Source organism: Anabrus simplex, chromosome 10, assembly GCF_040414725.1.
Source record: "Anabrus simplex isolate iqAnaSimp1 chromosome 10, ASM4041472v1, whole genome shotgun sequence".
Taxonomy (NCBI): Eukaryota; Metazoa; Arthropoda; class Insecta; order Orthoptera; family Tettigoniidae; genus Anabrus; species Anabrus simplex.
This window is the reverse complement of record NC_090274.1, coordinates 1,235,282-1,257,468: the sequence shown is the minus strand read 5'-3', so window position 1 is coordinate 1,257,468 and position 22,187 is coordinate 1,235,282. Positions and strand designations below refer to the sequence as shown.

The 22,187-nt window shown below is 38.5% G+C and overlaps 1 protein-coding gene across 3 annotated transcripts in view; it reads right to left on the bottom strand.

The window, feature by feature from the left end:
• The window catches only part of LOC136882351 (RNA-binding protein squid), a 102,065-nt gene that overhangs the window by 49,588 nt on the left and 30,290 nt on the right, over nucleotides 1-22,187 (bottom strand). For all 3 annotated transcript variants that reach the window (XR_011018790.1, XM_067154953.2, XM_067154955.2), the window contains exons 2-3: nucleotides 20,221-20,261; nucleotides 11,142-11,269 (exon numbers count right to left, since the gene is read on the bottom strand). Coding sequence is in view for 2 of the 3 variants with exons in the window: in XM_067154953.2 (XP_067011054.1) it covers nucleotides 11,142-11,269; nucleotides 20,221-20,261 (169 nt within the window). In the remaining variant the exon portion in view is untranslated. The remainder of the gene's footprint in view (nucleotides 1-11,141; nucleotides 11,270-20,220; nucleotides 20,262-22,187) is intronic.

Sequence of the window (22,187 nt, the reverse complement as noted above, 5' to 3'; positions counted from 1 at the left end):
ACTAGTCAAGTGTAGCAGTGGCCGAGTGGTCATCGTACTTGTCTACGAACCACGACGACGAAAGTTCGAGTCCCGCGTTAGATCACTTTTTTTTAAATACAAATATAATTAATTATTTCAGGGAATGTGAAGGTAAAAATGCGAATAAAAGTAATGATCAAATTGCAGTGGAACTTTATTTCCTACCTCTAATTAATATAGTCCGCCTCTGTGGTGTAGTGGTTAGCGTGATTAGCTGCCACCCCCCGGAGGTCCGGGTTCGATTCCTGGCTCTGCCACGAAATTTGAAAAGTGGTATGAGGGCTGGAACGGGGTCCACTCAGCTTCGGGAGGTCAACTGAGTAAAGGAGGGTTCGATTCCCACCTCAGCCATCCTCGAAGTGGTTTTCCGTGGGTTCCCACTTCTCCTCCAGGCAAATGCCGGGATGGTACCTAACTTATGGCCATGGCCGCTTCCTTCCCTGTCCCATCCAATCTTCTTTCCATCCCTCCACAAGGCCCCTGTTCAGCATAGCAGGTGAGGCCGCCTGGGGGGTACTGATCATTCTCCCTAATTGTATCGCCCGACCCAAAGTCTGAAGCTCCAGGACACTGCCCTCGAGGCGGTAGAGGTGGGATCCCTCGCTGAGTCCGAGGGAAAAACCGACCCTGGAGGATAAACAGATTAAGAAGAGATCCAGCAGTAACTGTGAGAACGTTTAGACCTATATTAATTTCAGGTAGAAAACAAAGTGTACCGGTATTGCAATTTGCGTAATATTTTTGTTCCAATTTTTAAACAACGTTCCCTGAAACGAGACTCGAACTCACGTCTACGATGCTCGCGGACAAGTACGATGACCACTATGCCACAAATCCTAAATATATACGCCTTGCATTGGAATCGGGGTTTCATCAATTTTTCAGAAGTTATTAGGTTGCGGACCTGACATGTATAAGTAAAATTTGTTCACCTTTAGTGTTATATCACCTCCACTTCGTCCGAAGCGGAGGTTTGTAATGACATCTGACCTCGAGACACTTTCCATGTAGGCCTAATTGTAGGGGCAAAAGATCTTCATAGGTCGACATCCCGAACAAATAGTATTTATTTCAAAAGAAAAAAGGCCTAATAGTAGGCGACTATGTTCAGGAGGGCAAGAAAAGAATGTGTAGAATTCTACAAAGAATTCTTGCTGCCATTGCAGCATTAACAAGGCACAACATTATTTTCCCCGCAATAAAAGAATGCCCGAAAATCATTCAAAACGTATCAATTATCACATTTTCCCGGTGATGTAGGAACCTTAGATTCCACTCCTACAAGAATAGGCTATATAGAATGTTGTGATATAACAGTCCGTTATTTCATATTTTAAGCACACTCGCATAATTTGAAATTAAAACTATAACATTTGTCTCGCATTTATCATAATAACGCTGATGTTGCCTCTTACTCGACATGTTTACTTCTTAGCGGTCTCCGCTAACCATAACCTATAATAATGTCAACCATGTGTCTGTGTGACAAAATACTATTTCAACACTCCACTAGGAGCGCTATATGTCAAGAAACAAAAGACGCGCACTGCCAAACGCGTTCAGAAATCTTACGGAAATGTGTTAATTTGTCTTTAACAATTGTTTCGTAACAAATGTTGGAAATATGTTCGTGAAACAGGGTACTTTTAAACGAAGTGTTAAATTAATAACAATTGTTAGTTAACATTTGTTAAGCACACAGTGCTTTAAAATCAGTATTATCTACCTACTTATGAATTTACATTAACATGTTAATTAAATTTTATGAAAAAATGGAATTAAAAATTTCAAAACAAATTATTTTGGAAAAACTATTAATTGTATATGAAAGAAATGTTCACGATATCTCTACTTTTATGTAGGTAGACATTCCCACAAAGTTTCGTGAAAATCCATGCATTAGGTAAAAATACATTTTTATCTACCAAACCAAACCAAACCAAACCCCATGGCACTACAGCTCTTGAAGGGCCTTGGCCTACCAAGCGACCGCTGCTCAGCCCGTAGACCTGCAGGTTACGAGGGGTCCTGTGGTCAACACGACGAATCCTCTCGGCCGTTATTCTTGGCTTTCTAGACCGGGGCCGCTATCTCACCGTCAGATAGCTCCTCAATTCTAATCACGTAGGCTGAGTAGACCTCGAACCAGCCCTCAGGTCCAGGTAAAAATCCCTGACCTCGCCGCGAATCGAACCCGGCGCCTCCGGGTAAGAGAGAGGCACGCTACCACTACACCACGGATTTTTATCTACAGTGTCACCTTAATCAACATTACTCTATCACACGTTAAAATTCTCCTTGGCGATTTCAACGCACAACTGGGATAAAAAGAAGGTACCGAGATATCATTGGAAAACAGCCATCACATAAGAGGATGAATAAAAATGTTGATGGTTATGAATTTCATGCTTTTGGTCCGTATTGAACAATATATAAGTAATAATAATAATAACTTAAATGTTTCCACCTTTTCAATACAATATATTCACATCAACAAGACCAGCAGTTTTTTAAAATCAGGAGTTTATAGGATCAAATGTACCACCTGTAAAAAACCCTACATCGGGCAAACCGGGAGAAACTTCATTATCAGATACCACGAGCACACTAACGCAATAAAATACAACAAGTTTTCAGCCATCGGCCAACACATGCAAGATTATAACCATAATTTCACCAATATTGAACAAGACATGGACATCCTCGTATTAGCAAACAAGGGCCCTTTACTGAACATAATGGAAAATTACTACATACACCTAGACCAATACTTTAATGCCAGTCACAATCTCAATGAAATCTCAGAGAAACCCAACATACTCTTCGATCTATTTATCACTTTCCTCAGAAACAATAATGCAGCCAACCTAAACTCAATCCTAAATTTAATCAAAGGTACTTTTCCAAGACAATTACACTTTTTCCCGCACCCTTCAGCCCCACCTTAAGCCCTCTTCCTAAGCCATATTTCATTTCAATACAAGAACTTACTGATTTCCATGATTATAATTTTTACAACACCCCATTTATACTTTATTCTTTGTTAAAAACCTCTTATTATGTATATTCCTTGTATTATTAACTATTACCATAACATCTCATTTCACTTGTTATTCTTTAAAATAATATTGTCTTAGGATTTCGCCACAAATGATCTTTGCTCCAATACGGCTGATGATGACCCCTAGATGGGTCGAAACTAGTACCGTATAATTTTGTAATTTTGTGAATATATTGTATTGAAAAGGTGGAAACATTTAAGTTATTATTATTATTATTACTTATGAATAAAAATGGTCAAAGATTGGTTGAATTATGCAGAAACCACAATGTTATCTCAAAATAATCATACTTTAAAAGGAAACCTCACAAATTAAAAACTTGGAAACATCCTGATTCCAAAAAAGGTGAATGGCACCTGGACCACATTTTCACGGATAAATTTCACCATCGTGAAATCTACAATGTCAAGGTCCTAAGGGGGCGTGAGGGCAGACTCGGGGTCAGATCACTATGTTGTTAAGGTCAAAAGAAAATTAACTTCAAGGATTAAGAAAAGACCTGCAAATAAAAATAGAAAGAAGTTCAACCCTACCACCTTAATAAATAATAGGGAGTACTATAGGAAAACAGGAGAAGGATCTGTCAACACTAATACATTAGAAGAACTGACCACCAAACTAAAATCGATAGCAGAAGAGTTCGCTCCAACAAATCCTAAGAAAAAACATGAATGGTGGAATGAAGAATGTGACCAGGCAATTGAGAGAAGACACCAAGCTTGGATAAATCATCTAGCCCAAAAGTCAGACAAATCAAATTTAGAACTAATAAAACAAAGAAAGTCAACCCATAAAATCATCAGACAAACCAAACATATTAGAATACCTTACAAAGGATAGAAGAGAGTTTTAACAAAAAACAATCATGAGATTATCATAAAACCTTTGGCAAATACCCTTAAAAATATGAGCACCCAATATTAGTGCTGAGAGATAATTCAGAAAGGTTAGCCCATAGTAATGAAGAAAATGCAGAGATCCTCACAGATACATTCAACAAACTTTTAAATTGTGGGTACCCACTGGAAACGGAAGTAAATACCGACACACCCGTTTTAACCACTCCAGATCTAATAGATCCTTGAACTATCAATGAGGCAGAATTCGCAATTAAGGAACTAAAAAATTATAAGGCATGTGGTCAAGACCTAGTCTTTGCAGAAATTTGAAAAAACGCAGGGAAACCAGCAATCATAAATTTACATCAGCATCTAGTCAAAATGTGGATCACAGGGAAAATCCCAGAATATTGGACCAAAGGTGTATTCCATCCATTATTCAGTAGTAGAGCGTCGGCCTCCTGATCCCAAGATAGCGGGTTCAAACCCAGCAGAGGTGGTCGGATTTTTGAAGGGCGGAAAATAGTCAATTCGACGCTCCATGTCGTATGATGTCGGCATGTAAAAGATCTCTGGTGACACATTTGGTGTTTAACCGACAAAATTCATTAAATCTCAGCCATAGACGCCCAAGAGAGTTTCGTCTTACTTGGTCTGCCATCTAGTGGGCCTAGAGTAAAACGGAACATCGAAATTGACGAGCAGACAGCCAGATGGCGTCAAATTGCAATGTCTGCACACGGTAACTGAGGCCATACGATTATTATTATTATTATTATTATTATTATTATTATTTTATTCAAAGGTAAAGTTCAGGGAAGAATTGTCAAATGCTTTAACAATAAATACAGGCCTCAGACAAGGTGACTTATTATCCCCACTGCTCTTCAATGTGGCTCTAGATTACATCATGAAAATTTGGCAAGAAGAAAACCCACCTATAATTAATGATTGGAGCAAAACCCTCAATAAGGACAAACTGCCTAGGGTTTGCAGATGATTTAGCTCTTTTAGCCTTTGACATGGAAGACGTCTGTGCTCAGATCACCAGTTACCAGAAAATTGCACTAAAAACAGGATCACAAATATCCTTTTAAAAAAACTGAGATCATGCCAGTGAAACCCCTTGACATAAACAAAGTCATCATAAATGATTAAAAATTAACATAAATGATAAAAAATTAACATAGTCCTACAATTTAAATACCTAGAAGAAGTCATTACTCACAACTTAAGCGAGAAAGCAACGTGGATAAATAGAACCAACAAAATTTAAAAAAAGCACAATTTCTAACTTGGTCAACTTATAGCAAGAAATGCTTGTCAATGGACACTAAGATCCAAAACTACAAAACTGTAACTTTGCCTGAAGCCACTTACGCTTGCAAAACCTTGTTCCAAATTAAAAATGTAAAAAGAACTGATCAGCTCCTCAAAACTGAAAGAAAAATTATTAGAACTTGCGTTAATAAGAAGTACCAGGTTGAAGGAGTCTGGAGAATCCTCCCCAATAAAACTGTCTATCGAGAGATTGACCCAATTACCAGCACGATGAAGAAGACAAGAATCTCTTATTTCTTTCACACCTTACGATTACCAGAAAACAGGATTTTACGACAACTAGTGATGAGAAATCTGGAGAAGACAGGAGGGCATTGGATCAAGAGGATCTCAAAACAGTTTGATTCAAAATTACAAATGCAGAGAACAAGAATAAAATTACCACCCTTCTTAAGAATCACAAAGTTTCAACTGAAATGATGCACAGAAGGCCTGTAGAGATTTCAGACAAATTAAGAACATTGCGATCAGAATGAATGAAGAAGTACTGGGCAGGTAAGAAGAATCAAACAGTACAACCTTCAAAGACAAAGTGTACATGGAAGACTTAACTGGTCCAATGTGGCCAGTAAAGTTAATAATAATACGTCCAAGGTATATTTATTTCTGAAATGCTGGTAGTTTCATGTATTAGTGTATTTTATTTTAATATGTGTTAATCTGTTTACGTGTTGATTTTTTGTAATTTAGATCCAAAATCACAAAAATTAGCCTGAGCTGCTACGAGCAAACACCTGCATATAGGCTGAGTGCAATAGTGTAAATATTTCATTTGTACGAGGGCGTATCAAAAGCGGGAATTTGAATGTATCGCTGCTGTTCGTAATAATTCTGAGGCGGGGCTTTGCCAGGATGTTGGTGAGGGTGTCTGCAGAAAGGGTTTGCAAGCTCAAACGACGGTGGAGAGCTGGGCTGCTTCAGTATGCCATGAATAAGCAAGAGGTGCACACGTGTGTTGCACAACGCATTATTATAAAATTTCTCGCAAAAGAGGGCACCAAACCTTCCGAAATTTTGAGATGGCTCCGTGCACAGTTTGGGGAAAAACACTTTCACAGAATCGAGTGTATGAGTGGGCTTAAGAATTTCTGGCAGGAAGAAAAGCTGTGGAAAATGAACCTCATGTAAGGAGACCGCGGACAAGCATCACTGCAGACAACATTGTTGCCATTCGTGACATTATTGGTGAAGATCGGCGAATAAAAACTTTGCAGATTGTTTTAGCCGCAGTAATAATTTACGGAAGTGTTCAAACAATCATCCAATATGAACCTTATTTCAGCAAATTGTCTGCCAGGTGAGTTCCTCTTCTTAACCTGGAACAAAAAACTTACCAAGGAAGTTTGTCAGAGACCCCTGCGTCACTACGGGGAAGGACAGGATTTCTTGCGTCGTCGCGTGACTTGTGATGAAACTTGGGTCCATCATTACAGCCCAGAGTCAAAGCAAGCAAGCAAGCATGGAGTGGCGGTGAAGACAAAACAGGTGTTACTCATATGTTAAAGCAGGTCTGGTCAAGGAAAACGCACCCATCTGCTGGAAAAGTGCTTGCAACAGTTTCCTAGAACTCTGTGGGCATTTTAATCGTGGATTTTCTTCATGAACAAAGGACAAATAATGCAGCCTCTTACTGTCGCCTTTTAGATGAAGCAAATGCTGCGTATCGCAACAAGCGATGCCGGCAACCAATCCGAAACATCATTCTTCTCCATGACAATGTAATACCGCATACTGCTGCTTTAACACGTGAAAAACTAGAGGAAATTCACTGGACACCTCTGGAACACCCTCCGTACAGTGCAGATTTATCGCCCTGCAAACTACCATTTGTTTGGACCACTCAAACAAGACCTAGGAGGACAGCGGTTTGATGAAGATGCAAGTGTAGAAGAGTTGGTGCACAACTGGCTCCGCACATGTCCCTCTTCTATCAGGACGGCATCAAAAACTTACCAATCCGATGGAGAAAATGTGTACCGAAGGCAGGACACTATGTACAAAAGTGATCTCTTAATTTTTTTTTGGTTGATAGAATAAATTTTTAAAAATAATTCCTGTATATATTTGATTCACCCTCGCAGTTACCTCTCTTATTTGGTAGCTCCACTGTGTAGATAGTTCTGTTGTTCTTAACAGTATAAGGAACTTCTTGTGTTTGTGTTCTACTCTGTTTGCAAGATTATTGCATTTCCGTTTTGCACCATCAACTATTCTTTTGAACTGTTTAACTTTTTTAACTGCTTCTAGCATTCCACTATGCTACTTCCTTAGCTCTCTCTGTTCTTCACATATTCTCTCCTCAGGCTGTTCCACTCCTAATTAGCAAATCTCAGGTAATCTTTTCGTTACATCATCTTTCACTCTAGGTTCAAAATGTCTCCAAGTTATTTTTGGTGTTCCCTTGTGATATCTGCAATTAATAGCTTGTGGTCTCCATCCAGATTTTCACCAGGGATAACTTTGACATCACTTACATCTGTCTGAGAGTACACCATTGATCACCTATATCCTGTGAATCAAGTGTTACTCATACAAAGATCTGCTGTCCTATTCCCCACTTCATAAGGACCCAGGGAACATTATTAGCCCAGTCTGTGTAATTCAACCTGAGCATTAAAATCCCTCATTTCTACCAAATTTTCACAGTCCATCAAGTTAACCAGGAAGGCTTCATTTTCTTCATTTGAACTACCTGATTGTGGAGCATAGAGTACATTTCACTAAGTTCCAATTTACTGACAGTTTAGTTAATCTACCACTGACAAATTCAGTCTAGCTACAAACATCTATATCTTTATCGAGTATAAACCTCACTCCATTTCTTGACTCCCAGTTACTTAAAGACCAGTAAAGTTTATGTCTTATTCCTATTGCCTTCCATTTTCTTTCACTCATCCCCATGATGAAAAATTTTCATCAGAACAACTCTACTTTCAGTTTTATTCATCAGTGTTGTTCCAATCTAGCAACTAAGTCTTGATTCAGACTTTGCAACTGGTAAGCCTTCGTACACACCTAGCTGTTGTCGTCACCTTGAGTTCTTAGATCCGAGGCTTGTATTTTGTCTTGAAAGCACACTTCAGGCACCAATAGCCAAATACACCTAAGATAGCTTCTTAAGAGCTCCATTAGCCGTCACTTTTCAGCGTTCCTGTACGACCTTCACTTTATGTCCTTGTCCATCTCCCATGACATGGAGAAGGGGCTGTATATTCTTATTTACAGTAATTAAGCAAAAATAATTGGAAATTTTTTATAATATTTCTCTATACTGTCCTAGCACAGAGGGATAGTCTCTGGGCAGAAAGCAAGCTTCCTTGAATTCTTGGACACACCATTTTTAGGCCTATGTAACCTTATGATAAATTTAAAATAACTTATTTGCGCTTATTAAACAACTTCACTTACCGCTGCATACATTCTTGACTCTTTTTTCCCCTACAGTCTTGCAAGTTTTTCCCCACCGATTACAAAGCATTTTATTCAACAGTTTCTAGGGTCCAAACTCAACTCGTGCTCATTAATGATAATGTTGAACCATGCAAAGCCGGCCCCATGGTGTAGGGGTAGTGTGCTTGCCTCTTACCTGGAGGCCCCGGGTTTGATTCCCTGCCTAGTCAGGGATTTTTACCTGGACCTGAGGGCTGGTTCGAGGTCCACTCAGCCTAAGTGATTAGAACTGAGGAGCTATTTGACGGGGAGATAGTGGCCCTGGTATTGAAAGCCAAGAATAACGGCCGAGAGGATTTGTGTGCTGACCACACGACACCTTGTAAACTGCAGGCCTTCAGGCTGAGCAGCGGTCGCTTCGTAGGCCAAGGTCCTTCATGGGCTGTAGTTGCCATGGGGTTTGGTTTGAACGATGCAAAAATAAAACTTTGGTATGCATGATGTGTTTTGAAATCACGTCTGGGTACCACATCAAACAACCTGCAATAACTAAGACTTTGGTCACGTGCGCTGTGGCGCTGCAAGGAGGCTAATTACTAGCAGCTGCGAGTGTGCTGAGACGATGCAGTTTGTTTCGGATGTGCTAGTGGTAATCGTGTGTTGGAAATGGCTCAACGATCACTACAGACTATGTAATATGGGGCAGAATAATAGGGTGACTAGAGGTTGCCAAACGGAGCGGGGTACATCACAATGAGTTCCATGTGTCAAAGTTTCAACCCACGATTATAGAAATTCCACCAGACAAGAAATGTGTCCCGACACTACAGCACAGTCCACAGTGTACAACACAAGATGACAGGTAGCTCACCGTAAGTGCCCAAAGACACACAGTATTGCAGGGGGGCCACTGGAACAGAGTTTTCCACACACACCGTGGCTTATTTTGCCTAGAGACCTGGAATTTGCATTCCACAAACCAATGCCTACAGAGGAGCCCATAACGCCTGGTGTAGAGGTTTTCTTCACTGACAAGTCCAAGGGGAGTCTCAACAGTGATTCTCATCGTGTAATCCTCAAAAGGGGCCTGTATAGAGGTGGTGGGCCAGCATTATCATTGGTTCATGAACTGTACATCCCTGCATATCTTCGACACAGGAACTACGTCCGCCTTTTCAGGGTTGCAGTGGGTCCCACGTTCTTACTGATGGATGATAATGTACGGCCACACTGAGCTGCTACCGTGTAGGAGACATCCAGTGAATGGAGCAGCCTAAACCACATTGAGCAAGCCTGGGGTGCTCTAGGCCATACCCCATCCAGGGCCAAAAACTCCAATTATCCTCAATTTAAGCACACAAGTGTAATATGATACTGGCAACTGGGAGCATCTGATCAGCCAAAAAAAAGGGACTACACTACATTTAGAGTAAAAGCAACGAAAGCAAATAGAAGAGATTATCGAAAACAAGTGTCACAGAATAAATGACCACCACGTTTTACAAGGAACTTTGGCCATTACAGCAGAGCTTGTGGTTCTAAGCCATCCAAGAACCCATAATCAGGGACCTTGATGCACTCTGAAGATATTATACTAGTCAGCAAACCAATGCCTATGATGACAGTAATCTTCGACAAACCCTGAGTAGCATAAAAGTATGTATTTAACCAATGACCAATTTACGGGTCCTTGCCCACAGGAAAAAAAAAAAACCACCTTAAAAATCTCAAGTTTAGGTACCAGATAAGTTTGTGCCTGCCACATTTTGCATAATTCCTTCCCTAGAAAGTTATCACTGCCTTCCCTCATCCATGTACAGTGCCACAGCAAACTAGCAAAGCACAGCAGTAATTTTATATCACGGAGCAAATTTCCTTAGGATGGCAAAACCCACTGCTGGAAAATGTTGTAATACCTGAAACTTCACTCCACACCAGATTTTTACTTACCAGGATCCAATCCAGAAGTTCTTTCCATTATAAACACCACCATCTATGAATATTACCAAAATACAATGTTTAGACCACTTTCATAGGACAACAGGAGTTTGGTTCATTCAGGGGACGGTATGTACGGAAAGAATACCTCACATTATGTAGTACAGAAAAACCCGAGTACTTTAAAAGGCTGCGACGATACAAAAAAATATATATAGGAAAAGACCCACAATTAAAGGAAAATCTCCACAAAAAAGAAGAGATCAAATAAAGAAAATATATTGCTTTTATGCCGCGAGAATACCACAAACTGGACATCATGTTACAATTAATTATAGCATTTAAATTCCAGATCCACTTTGCCCTTTAAACATTTAAAATAAACACATTAAATTTAGGAAAAAAGGTTTTCCTTGTTGAAACCCTGGAAAAAATGCACACCGAAATTTTACCATTAAATTTGAAAAAATTTAAATTCTGTTACAAAGAAATAAGATCATTAAATTTAAGCTCTAATTTAATTCAAAAATGAAAAAAGAATTGAAATTACCTTGTTAACAGCCTCAACTGTAGTGAAAGATAAGAAAGCAAATCCTCGAGATTTGCCAGTGAAAGGATCCGTCTTGATATTAATATTCTCAATGTCCCCAAATTTTTGGAAGTACTCTTTCAAAGACTCTGAAATCATAAAACTAACATAAATAGGCTGTGCAAATAGAAACTTTACATTTAAGCTACATACTTTAAAGATGGATACGAAGACAAAAGGGAGGCTAAGAAGAAAATCCTCCCCAATGAAAACTGGAGAGGATGTTAATTTAAGAACCCTCTGTCATCAAAGAACTAGTCAACTAGATAAATGTTGTTTACAAAGTTAATTCTAAATTTAGAGTAACAAAAAATACCACTGTTGTAAAAAGCAGAAAATGCAACATGAATGTCCATACGTATGTATTTTAATGCATCCATAAACTTCTAACAATATTTAAGATATTACTTTCCAAAACCCAATATAGCAGAAATAGTTGAAAGAAGCTATGTAACAAACGTTACTGATTAGGTTTGAGATGATGTGCATGAATATCTGTTATTCCACACGCATCACATTAAAGAGACACCAGATACACATTACCATATCCATACTACTGTAAAACACCAAGATCGAAAAAACTGCTCTAAAGAAATTTTACATGTTTTAATATTTATTACTTTACGAATTTAGCCGTCCTTGCGATGCAGTGGTCAATGAAGAAAGTAGCAATCTAGAAACAGTTCCCATATCCAGTGCTGCTTTTCGTTGTTAGGTATTTCACTCCTACCTCTCGTTGAATCCAGTTAAGTGGCATACGGATTGACATGGAAATAATTTTAAGTGTATAAATCTATGAAATAAAGTTTTCCTTCTACACTAACTGGAGACATTTGTCTTCCAGAGATAGAACCAGAAGCACAACCACTGTTGGATTATGATAGTTTTGAGAAAGTTAGAGGAGCTAAATTTGTGCTCAGAAGCGATTGCTTTATTATGATCTTGACTAGCCGAGTGTTGAGAGGTACAGGGAGAGAATGGAAGGTAAAATGCATGCTCTGCGTAATATTCTTTTTAACTCTTGAGTCAATGTTCAATACAGCGAACAAGGTAATAATGACTACCTTTCCAGGAAAGATTCATAGAAGTTCACGTGAGGAACTAGAGTGCAATTTCATTCTGAAGTTGATTCGTACCAGCAAAGCAATAATAATAGTAATAATAATTTATTATAAAAAAAGTAAAAAAACCCACAGGCTTACTTTTCTAAATACAGATGCGGTAACATCTGTAACCAGGATTGTGGTGCAAATGAAAGCATGCCACTTCAGTGTATATTAAAAAAAAAGAGGCTTTGATATGACACTGTAAGAAACAGCAATTACATTGACGTATTTCAGCTGCTCAAGGACCATGCTGATATGCCTGAAGTAACCAAGCTGTGCATCTATATCAACTCAGAAGCATTCTGTGTACAGTTTCTTGAATTCAGTAACGAACTATCCCAAGTTCATAGTTTAATGCTATTCCCTCAAATGAAGACCTATCACTGTTGATTGAAAACTTATCAGGTAGTTATGTACTTCATCTCTAGCTTTCTATCCTAAATGTAACAACCAAATACAATTATATAAAAAAAGAATCAATAAAGTTTATTGAAAGAGGATAAATCACAGTTGGATAACATAATGCAAATCTTTGAGCAGTAGAAAAGATAAGTCACAACAGATAACTTGAGGAAAAAAACAGAATGCAACTTATCACCCAGATATTTCTGCCTAAAGGCAATCTTCTCAGGAGATATCCTCTTCCAATCTTGACCATTCATGCAGTATTCTGAGTACTTCTTGTCCTTAATACTGTCCAACATTTGATACGTCTTCCTTCCCCTTCCTATTTTACCACGTACCATTCCATCAATACTAACCCTTGAATCTTTTGAGTAGTAAGGAGACACATAACGCTAGCTGATGACCTGATCTGCTCTAGTAGTGGCGTACATTTACATTCTCAACTTTAACTGAAGCAGCGACAATACAACAATACAGCTTGACAGCCAACTGTGCTGACATCTCCTGGCTACATATCAGAACTTCATTCAAGCTTGTTCTAACATTTGTCGAAGTTTCACTTAACTTTGTTCTGACATCAGACATGCACGAGGCTGAAGAGAGGGCTGGGTACGTTGTCTTTGTGCATAAAAATTCCGCTATGTGACAATGTCAGAGAAATACTGATTCACAGCACATGTATCGCTTAGAACAAAAATTTGTTGATACATTTCATGCAATACTGAACCTTAAATGACAGAACCTTTCTGGTCAGAGTTCTGAGCTGAACTACGTGATGCCGCGCGCGGTAGCTTCAACAGTTTAGTTGGCAGTACGGCTGTTGCCGCTTGTATCAAAACAAAACAAACAACAAACAGTAAACTTTGTACTCAACACAGCAATTCATAAGAGATGCTGGAAGTGCTGTCCTTGTGTTTGAAGACAGACTTCAACACGTCTACGCATGTTGAAGACTTTCACTGAAACGAGTTTTGGGAATTTACATAGCCGGATAAGTGAAACCATGCTTCATCTGAAAAAAAAAGTTTGAATTAAAACATCAAGTCCATGTCGATTTATGAATCTTTGGAACCTTTCAAAGTACAGCACTCCTTTTACGTAATCAGTTTCTTGAATTCATGAACAACTGTAACTTTATAAGGCAACAACCAAAGCTGGTCTCTTACAGCTTTATGCGCTGTCCACTTAGAGATTCCTGTTTCTTGGGCTAATCTGCATGTTGATTACTTGGACTTGCAGCATTATATTAGAAATTTCGACAAGTTTTTCATCTGTTAAAAAGCATAGGTCTGCCCGTTGCCGGTACATCGTGAACCGATCCAGTCACACGAAAATGACTTATCAAATCCCGAACGGTATCCCGGTTTGGACACTTTGAATTAGGAAACTGCACGTGAAATTTTAGTTTTACATTTTCTGTAAACCGATCGCCTTTGCAAAAAAGTATTTCAGCAAAAAACCTCTCTCTTCAGTAGTAAACATTACCGCCTTTATCCTGTTGCACTATTCCAATAATCTATCTGAATGCTCGCTTACTGCAATACACACTGACGATTTCGACAGCCCATAGCACACACGTGTGGCCTCCCTTGCACTGCTATCCCGCTGACCTTGACCCGTCAGTGCATGAGCGTGACATCTGACACCCTTTTGCCAACTAAACTGCAGATGCTACCTCACGCAGCAGCACAAAGGCACTGCGGAAAACATTCTCTGGCGCTTGGTAGATCGCATAACGTTTTTTCTAGATGCAACGATAATAGAGCTTTTATTATCTTGGCTGGTTTCCTTCAGATAACAGCCATCTTAATATAGAGTAGGGAAGGGTTCTTTTTGTGTGTGTGTGTGTGTGTGTAACAGAATAAAATTAATTTACTCACACATTAAACTTATGTTTAACGAAGACCTTGCTCGAAGAAAGGCAAATTTATCTTCTGAGGATGCACAGCAAAGTCTTTGTGAAACTTAAAATTTCACTAAGTTTTATCTCTTTCATGCAGCAAAAACCAATAAGTTATAAAGTATATTTATACAGGCTGTGAAAACATCAATCTAAATGATTAAGTATAAAACAAGTGAAATCTATAAAATATTTTATTCTACATAAACTGGAGAGCTTTCAAAATTTTACGCAAAAACAAAAATCTTCAATCCATAGGTTCCAGACAACCGCAAAAATTCCCTGCCCAAAGAGTTTAAAAAATATATATCTAAAGCAATGCACAATCCCATTCCTTTTTATAATATTTTGTAAAATAGGTCATTCTTCCACTCTCTGCAAGACCTTTTCATTTCTTACCCTGTCTCCTCATTTAATTCCCTCCATACTTCCCCATAGCCACATCTCTAACACTTCCTTCATCCTCTTTCCATGTCTCTGCACCATATAACACAAGCCTCAAAACTTTCAACAGGCCGCATATCAATTTCCTCTTCTTGTTCAATCCTTCCCTTAGTTTCTACTGTGCAGAGCATGGATGTGACTAAAGAAAATTACGACAGACAATGAAATATAATAAATACAGAACTATCTTACATCAGTAACTAAACTGAAAGAACTGATCATAAAAAATTACAAATAATAATGGCGTGTGGCCTCCTACGAGGCCTGGTGCAGGTCTTTAGGCGACCTGCGCATCTATGAGGATGGGTCCCCCCTACCTATAATGAATCCCAATGCTGAAGACGTCACACACACCAAGACCCCGAGCCATCGGAATTGACCAATAAAGGTTAAAATCCCCAACCCAGCCAGGAATCGAACCTGGGGCCCTCTGGAACAAGAGCCAGCACGCTAACCAGCTAGCCATGAGCCGGACATAAACAATTACAAATACAGTATTAAATCTTTCAATGTACATACAGTATATAATACTTCAAAATTTATTGAAGTGCAATCAAAATACCTCGAAGAAGAATATTAGCACCTACAGTGTTTCGTCTCCTGTCTTTAGCGTGATTTAGCTACCAATATCAGATTCTTATCTGCAGCGGACCTGGCACTAATTATAAAAATATATGATGAGATCAGTTGCTACATGACTACACTCAGAGCATCCTGAATAAGAGACTTCCCACATCTACGAAAAATGCAAAGTATCATTCAAACAATGAAATTAACTTAATATGAGGCTATTTAATGGAATATTTACAAATGTATCTCCAAGAAGCGTTGTCTTAAATCCTAGAGCAGGAATTCATTCCCAGAGGGTGCCACAGCCTCCTCACAGAGGAACACGAATAGCATTTTTTTCAAAGCAATGTAAAAAAAGTGCAAAATCTAACAAGCTGAATCTGTCAAATGGCAGCTAGTAGATGAACAGATTTACATTACCTTATTCACACTGCTACAACAAATTGGACAGGTGTGCATCACTTATCATCTTTACTCGCAGTATCCTGATCAGAATCAGAAGCTAAGTTTATGATGAGGTGATCAGTGATTTGGTGGGTTGGGCAGTCTCCTCAGTAGAAAACCTGTTTTTCTCCCTTGCTCAGTAATTCAATGTACTGCATCTTGAAATATTTGTAACTTGCCCCATGGTAAAATTTGTATTCTTTTTCAATAAAATGCCTCTTACTTGTGCCCATATATGCTCGATAGGGTTTAATTCACAATGGCACAAAGATAAATTGTCCTATGTCCCGATTTCTTCTGCAATTTTATCTATTTCGTACACTCCGAATTGTGATTATACAGCTGTTGCATGAGATTAATAATTTAAGCTTAACCTTGCTCTCATCAAACTGATTTTTTTCCCTGCAGCCACTCTCACATTTGTGTTTTACAGCTATTTGATGATGTGGGTGCTTTTGTCTAGTTCGTAGAGTGAACTCGCACTGCCCATCATAATAAAAGACTTTCGGAGGTATATTGCGAATTAACTGCTCTTTGAACTACTTCAAGGATCTATCATTCTCTATCCCCTCATGGCGGTTTATTTTCGCCCTCCCTCTAGCAGTCTGCCAGGGGCAATAGAAAATCCCCGCTCTCTTACCTGTCCCATTTAATGGGAAATCTTCAAACACTAGGTAAGAAGAATCCATCAACTAGAACAACAGACTACATATGATGAGAATTATTTGAACTTTGATTCTATAACAATAACAGATTAAGATTCCTATGCAAATAAAGATCAGCAAATTTCAATTCCAATTATGATGCCTTATCTGTGCCAAGCTGTGTTTTGGCGTTCATAGTCTAAAGAGTAAACATCAAGTGAAAACTGAATGTGGAGACGAAAATGAGAATGGCAGTGGTCAGTTTGATTCCAAGATTTTGAGGAAATGGGCTGAAATAAACAGGTTCAACTGTGGCACAAATTATGGTTAGTTGATTTAGATCAATAATGCATTTATTTGATGCTAGGCTTATTTAACTCACGAAGAACAAGAAGCCGTAATTATTGGGCATGCTTTCATCTGGGACAAGAATATCCATATTTAGCAAGAGCGGCGTGAACTGAGATTGGGAACCACTGGCCTGGAGACCAGTTGCTCAAGGAGTACAAGTGATTGTTTCTTACTGACCATGTGATACACAACTGTCACAGTACAAAAGAGACAGCACAAGCCACAAACACTTTCAAAACACCAATTTATTCACTTTATCAAATAAAAACTGAGTGATAATCCACATATACTCATCGTGAACTCTAACATCCTTCAGAAAACATGGGGCCTGCAATATTTCTTCCCCTACATTTTCCAGTACTTTTTAAACATTTTAAAATAGGGGAAGCCTTTACTCTAAAAATAAGACATTTAATAACAGATACCATTTTTTCAGCAATTTTCTAAATGTATTTTATCCTGAATTTGTTTCAAAAGACTGAAGAACTTCTCATTTATATATTTTCCAATATTGACAAATTATTTGCGCATTACATACCTTACACTTAACCTTTCTAAAATGTGACAAATCAAGCTAATGCTCATAGAAAAAAAAAAAAAAAGTTAAAATTTCTTAACCACAACTTGCAAAACTGTGCATTGCAACCAATTAAATCAATTACGATCCATATTTGTTAACACAAAGGACACGGCTTGCTCCGTACTGGACCCTTGGTTATATAAGGACCTATCCAGTAATTTATGTTAGTAGGCTTTAACTTAAAATGTTTTAAACAATATTTAAAAGAAATTAGGCCTATTAACCTACTAAAAATGGCACCCACTATTGCAAGCAATAAGAAATATGTAGCAAGTTGCATCTTAAACTAAATAAAATAATAAGCGAGGTATTTCACCTTTTTGATACAAATTAGTGTTTATTAAATAAACATTTAATGGGACTAGTTTCGACCTATTTAAAGGCCATCTTCAGCCATATCGCATGTAGAACAAAGTATTTGAAACAGAGTTGATTTAAAGATGGTTTTAAAACCTTTAAGTTTGACACTATGAAAAACTGTTTATAGAATTTCCCAAAAACACATTTGTTGTAAGAAATTAGTTCACTTAGCTCCCAAATATCTTGGAGTTGCTCTCGACCGAACACTATCATACAGGAAACATCTAAACAACCTAGCAGCCAAATTAAGATCACGCAACATCATCATCCACAAACTTGCTGGCTCCACATGGGGAGCTTCTGCATCTACTTTGCGTACTTCAGCTATGGTGCTGGTGCTTTCCACAGCTGAGTACTGTTCTTCAGTTTGGATCAACAGCTCTCATGCTAAAAAGGTGGACACGGTCCTGAATGAAACAATGCGCGTCATAAGTGGCACAGTAAAATCTCTCTTTTCTGGTTGCCAGTGCACAGTCACATAGAACCTCCTAGAATTAGAAGATTGAATAACTTGGTTAGAGAATACAAGATATTAACCAATCCTGATCTCCCTATCCATGAAGATGTTAACGTCAGATTCAGCCGCCTAAAATCAAAATCTCCTCCTATTCGAACAGCAGAGGAACTTGTTAGGAGGGATTTCAATCCAAAAACTGATTGGCAACAAGAGTGGAACAGTGTAGCTCCGATTCAATGGCAGACACTGTTCAATTATAAGAATCTTCCAGCTGGCTTTGATTTGCCTCGCAAGACATGGGTAGCCCTCAACAGAGTACATACTAACCACGGGAGATGTGGATCAATGTTGTTTAAATGGGGAATGAGATCATCTCCAGCCTGCGACTGTGGTGCAGTTTTTTTTTTTTTTTTGCTAGGGGCTTTACGTCGCACCGACACAGATAGGTCTTATGGCGACAATGGGATAGGAAAGGCCTAGGAGTTGGAAGGAAGCGGCCGTGGCCTTAATTAAGGTACAGCCCCAGCATTTGCGGTGTGAAAATGGGAAACCACGGAAAACCATCTTCAGGGCTGCCGATAGTGGGATTCGAACCTACTACCTCCCGGATGTAAGCTCACAGCTGCGCGCCTCTACGCGCACGGCCAACTCGCCCGGTTGTGGTGCAGTTAAGCAGACTATCAACCATATTGTCACCAAATGCATTGGAAGGGCATTCGCTGGATCCAGCCAGGACTTTGTGGTGGCTTCTTCTGAGGCCATACAATGGCTAGAGAACTTAGATCTAACTCTTTGAACCCTTTTGCTTGCATGATTGTTTTCAATGTTATGTGTATATCTTGTAATTATGTATATAATATTTTGTGCTGTATATTTAATCTTTGTATTGTTTTGTGTATGTTACCATACGCTAATAATAATAATAGTTCACTTAGCTGTAGGAATATACGAGAAGAAGTCTTAAAATATTCTTCATAGTATTCAAGAACGTAGATAAAATTCACAGTCTTGATGAGATGTGGAAATGGGCATATATGCATAGTGCTGTTGTGGTAGAGGAGAAGAAGTCTTATGATATTCTTCTTATCACTGCGAAGCGCAGATACACTTTAAAATCATTCATTATCTCGATGAGATGTAGAATTCAGCATGTATGCAAAGTATTGCCTTAGTAAAATGTGAGTTGAACAAATATATTATTTCAGTGGAAAGGAAATTCTATATAGTTGTGTATAAAGAAAACAATGTAAAAAATTTTGAAGGTATCTATGGAGATTAATGACTTTAAAGAATGAAAGTGAAAAGGCACTTGAAGATATTAAGTTAAAAATTTTACATTCTTTGTATTAAAATGGTGGAATGAATTCTCATCTAATGTTGATATAAAAGGGGGAAAAAAATTAGAAAAATGTAGGAAATATTAATGAAATTTAAGGGATGTAAAATATTGAATGAAAGAAAGAAAGGAAATAAGCCAAAATGTGGCTCATCTTATGTAACGAAGTGTTGGACATATTAGTAAACTAACGTACTTGGAAGCAAAAGACATGAAAAAAGAAAAATACTAAGGTTTAAAAGTTGAATAATATATATAGTTATAATGAAAGGTGTAATGAATGGAGGGGAAAAACAAAGTTGCATCTTGTCCTCAGACAGGGTCGGGTGCCAGCAACAAAAGGAAACAGGAAGATATATTATTCACTGGGTTGCTGGTTAAGAGTAACCTGTGCAGCAGTGCAATACTGCTAGCTCTGTAATAAAACATTAAGGTATACTTACGTTCAGTGGTGTCCCAGCTTAAACCACCAACGAACAGTTTTCTGAAAAGAAAAAGGAAGAAATAGACTTATACCTTTGCTAAAGAATGAACTGCTCAAAGTCAAACACATGTGAACATTGTACATTCTACAGCTGGGACATACTTGTATTGATGGCTTTGAACTGCCATGCAGTAAGGCAGGCAACATTACTCTATCATACGACTTAGTTTTCAGTAACTGGCATAGAGTTAGTAAATAATACACTAGAGGTAGCATTGGCGCCACCGTCCTGTTACAAGTACAATTATCAAATCGACGAGATATTTGAATCTTTATAGACTCTTATCATTAAGGGATATAAAACTGTCACCAGACCTCATTGCAAAGAAATTTTCAAATTTAGTTCTTAAAATTGAATTTCAAGTCTTTCTAATATGTTATAGACATGTAACTTGTTTTAAGTATTTCAGAACTACTCATTCTACCACAATTTTAATGTATATCTCCTAAGCCCATGTTATTAAAGCATGATCAAAGTTTATGTATTTTATGATATTCTAATAGAGTAGATTTAAGTTTGTGAAAAAACATTTCAATAGTTCTGGAGTCATTGTTTATGAACATAACCATTCTTCGAGATTCAGACCTGGCTGATGATGCTCTGTAAGGGAGCGAAACATGTCCCACAAATAACTTGTCAATTAATGAAGATATTTTATATGTGACAACATTATAATGTATTGAACAGGTGGATTAGAATAAAAACTTTGTTATTACAAATAACACATTTCAATACGGAATAAAACATGAGATTAGTCACTTGCAACACTGGACACTGGCGGAGTGCCGAGCTTCCGCTGCAGCGAGACATACAGTGAGCCATAGCACACCAAAAGAATCGTGAATGAGCACGGCCCAGAAGACACAAGACACATGGCTCCTTATCACCACACTGGACACTGGCAGAGAGCTGAGCTTCCGCTGAAGCGAGACATACAGTAGCCATGGTACACTGAAAGAATCCTATGCTATAATGGACTCTCGAGCTCAGCTTATTTGAAAATAATACCCACTTGCAATCACTGTCCTCTTCTTACAGGGAGGTATAAATAACAGATGGATTTCTTTGCAGTGTTAAAAAGGTAGTCAAAACATAATTCTGAAGTAGCTAGTAAGTAGGTAGGCTATTAGGTTATACTATTCATTAGTTTAATGAATCTTAGTATTATAACTTAGTTGACATTTGACAATTAAACTCAACTCTAGCCTGCCCTACGACTATGAGTCATGCTCATGACCACTCAAAAGTACCTGTTTTATATTGGGAAGAATGGCTCAGTATTCTCTCAGTTCATATCTCACATCGTTGCACAAGACTTCAATCATATGTGGACAGTAAGTGAGCCGACTGACGCAACAAATTAACCAACAGTATGTTGAATCAGAAAACCAGTGACCTACTGTACATCTCGGGTAGCCTATAAAAACTATGACGATTTTAAAAAATCCTCAGCTGATAGAAAAATACATATTTTCAAAAATGACTGAGCAAGTTGGACGTGCGGTTAGTATCGCGTAGCCATGCGCTTGCATTCTGGGGATGGTGGGTTTGAATCCCACCGTCGGCAGCCGTTAAGATGGTTTACCGAGCTCGATAGCTGCAGTCGCTTAAGTGCGGCCAGTATCCAGTATTCGGGAGATAGTAGGTTCGAACCACACTGTCGGCAGCCCTGAAGATGGTTTTCCGTGGTTTCCCATTTTCACACCAGGCAAATGCTGGGGCCATACCTTAATTAAGGCCACGGCCGCTTCCTTCCCAGTCCTAGCTCTTTCCTATCCCATCGCCGCCATAAGACATATCTGCGTCGGTGCGACGTAAAGCCAATACAAAAAAAAAAAAAGATGGTTTTCCGTAATTTCCCCATTTTCACACCAGGAAATGCTGGGACTGTACCTTAATTAAGGCCATGGCTGCTACCTTCCTAA